The 2,375-nt window shown below is 44.8% G+C and overlaps 1 protein-coding gene across 1 annotated transcript; it reads right to left on the bottom strand.

The window, feature by feature from the left end:
• Positions 1–573: 573 nt before the first annotated feature.
• On the bottom strand, positions 574–2,373 carry LOC123177204 (MDIS1-interacting receptor like kinase 2-like). Its single transcript, XM_044591084.1, has 2 exons — positions 1,464–2,373; positions 574–1,166 (listed from the first exon to the last, which is right to left on the bottom strand). Exons 1-2 carry the CDS (start codon positions 2,371–2,373, stop codon positions 574–576), a joined length of 1,503 nt encoding a protein of 500 aa, XP_044447019.1.
• Positions 2,374–2,375: the final 2 nt, after the last annotated feature.

Below are 2,375 nucleotides of genomic sequence, written 5' to 3'. Positions count from 1 at the left end.
AGTCATTTCAGATGCTATGCTCATCAGAGCCTCTCCCGGAATCAGTAATCAGAACGAGAGCTCACAACCTACCAGTATGGTGAGCGCCTTCATCTGCACAATCAACACACGGCCTGCATCAAATGCACAAATTGATGAGCAAACCAGCAAATTTGACATATTACTCTTCAGTTTTTATTTACCAGATTCATGATTAATGACCCACTGATTGACATTCATTGATCTGTTTGTTGAGAGCTAAACACAATATAGCATTCCCACATTTATCCAGGAACTCCACAAAATGGCGGCACAAGAGGAGCTCAAAACAACAAGTCTACTGTTACTGACCAAAAAACAAGGTACAAGAGATTCACAATTATGACCAACTGGTTTTACTCCAAATAGCCTTAGCTACCAAACAATCAGATCTGACACCAGTAGGTTTCAGCGCCACAAAACTTGAATAACATTCAATTACTAGCAAGTACTTTTACAACCAACCGTCCAACTAACAAAGAAAGGGAAATATTACACATATGCTCGATATAGGACGCGATACAACATTACTTCAACAACAAGCGACACACTTCATCATTCAGAGCCGCTGGCCTGGAAGCGGGACATGCAGCTGTACATCTTCTTGGCTGCCTTCGCTTGCATGTTGTCCACATACTGATAGAATGCATATATCCATGTCTCGCTGCGAAATATGAACATGCCCCAGTACAGCCAGAACCCACACATGAACCCAGCAACCACAAAGCAATACAGCCACAATGCCTCTCTATCTTCATCCAGGCTTTTTTCAGTTTGTGTCGGTGTCGGGGAGTTTATACAGTCTTCCAACGGAACCCCGCATAGCCCAGGATTATTACTGTATATGGACGGATCTATGAGTGTCCGCAGCTGATCGCCCGTAGGTATCCTCCCTGATAGACTGTTGCTCGAGAGGTTCAGAGCGCTTATGCTCTTCAAATCTGCAAAGCTTGGAGGAATTTCCCCCCATAGTTGGTTCACAGAAAGGTCCAAGGACTCCAGCAGTACCAGATTGCCAATGTCTTCTGGAATACAACCTGATAGGTGATTTCCTGAAAGGTTCAGGTACCTGAGTCCAACAAGGGTTGTGAGCCCATTTGGGATCTCCTCTGATAGAGAGTTTCCAGATAAGTCGATACCGGCCATGCCTGCTCTCAGCATAATGTAAAAATATTCCACATTCTTCCACACTATTTGAATTTGTGGTGCATGAAAGGAGTACATGGCTTCTCCAACATATCCCTCTTCATGTTCGTGTGCCATGCCAGTAAAATTCGTAAAATCATCTGGAATGGGTCCAGTGAGCTTATTTCTTGACAAGTCCAATAGACGGAGTTTCTCAAAGTGTAATATCTGGGGGGGTATGACACCTTCAAACATGTTTGTTGACAGACGAAGAAATTTGAGTCCCGGTAAGCTCCTACTTATCCAAGATGGTATTGTACCTGAGAAACTATTGCCTCCAAGGTCTAAAGTGGTAAGGCTTTTGCATTTCTTAAGAGCCAAAGGAAAGGCTCCTTCGGAATGATTATTGGCTAGGTGTAGATACTTAAGAGTATCTTGGCATGTCCTCGAAAATGGAACTACACCGCTGAAAGAGTTGCTGGACAGATCCATGAATGTCAAACCTGGCATCTCCCAGAAGCACTTGGAGAGACCACCATGTAAAGAATTGTGTGATAGGTCTACATGGTATAAACGAGAATGGTTGCAAATAAATACCTCGCCTTGGTCTGTCAGAAGCGTGCCATACAGCTGGTTTTGACTGAAAGCTATCGCCTGAAGCTCCCCTGGAAGTGGAAGGTCACCAAAATAGTCCCTTATATCTGCAACAATGTTGTTTGCCACGAAGTCAATGGCCACCAGGGTTGTGCAGTTTTGGAAGGTCTGCTGGCGAATGCTTGTAAATCCATTGTATCTAGCCCAGGCCAAAACTAGTGTTCCTCCATTGCAAACGGATGGCGGGAACACCCCGGAGAAGTTGTTGTTTACAATATTGATCACCTCTAAGTGGCTGCTATTCCCAAGCTCAGGGAAGATGTGGCCTCCGAGCTGGTTCCTTGCCAGATGCAAATACTGGAGATTTGTCAAACGAGATATGGTATCTGGTAGTTGCCCTTCCAAATAGTTGTACGATAAGTTTATGGCCTCTAGTTCTGTCATGTTTCCAATCTCCAGCGGGATGCTCCCTGTCAGATTATTGAATTCCAGGCTCAGCCACTGGAGCTTCACAAGCATCCCAATGGTTGGTGGGATTGATCCAGTCAAATTAACTGAGTGCAGATCGAGCTCCTCCAAGCTCGTCAAGTTAGTAATCCCTTCAGGTAGCACGCCATTGAGCCCAAAACCAGGCATTC

This window comes from Triticum aestivum, unplaced genomic scaffold (genome assembly GCF_018294505.1).
Source record: "Triticum aestivum cultivar Chinese Spring unplaced genomic scaffold, IWGSC CS RefSeq v2.1 scaffold121469, whole genome shotgun sequence".
In the NCBI taxonomy this organism is placed as follows: Eukaryota; Viridiplantae; Streptophyta; class Magnoliopsida; order Poales; family Poaceae; genus Triticum; species Triticum aestivum.
Note: the sequence above shows the minus strand (reverse complement) of the source record. Positions and strands in the feature narration are given on the sequence as shown.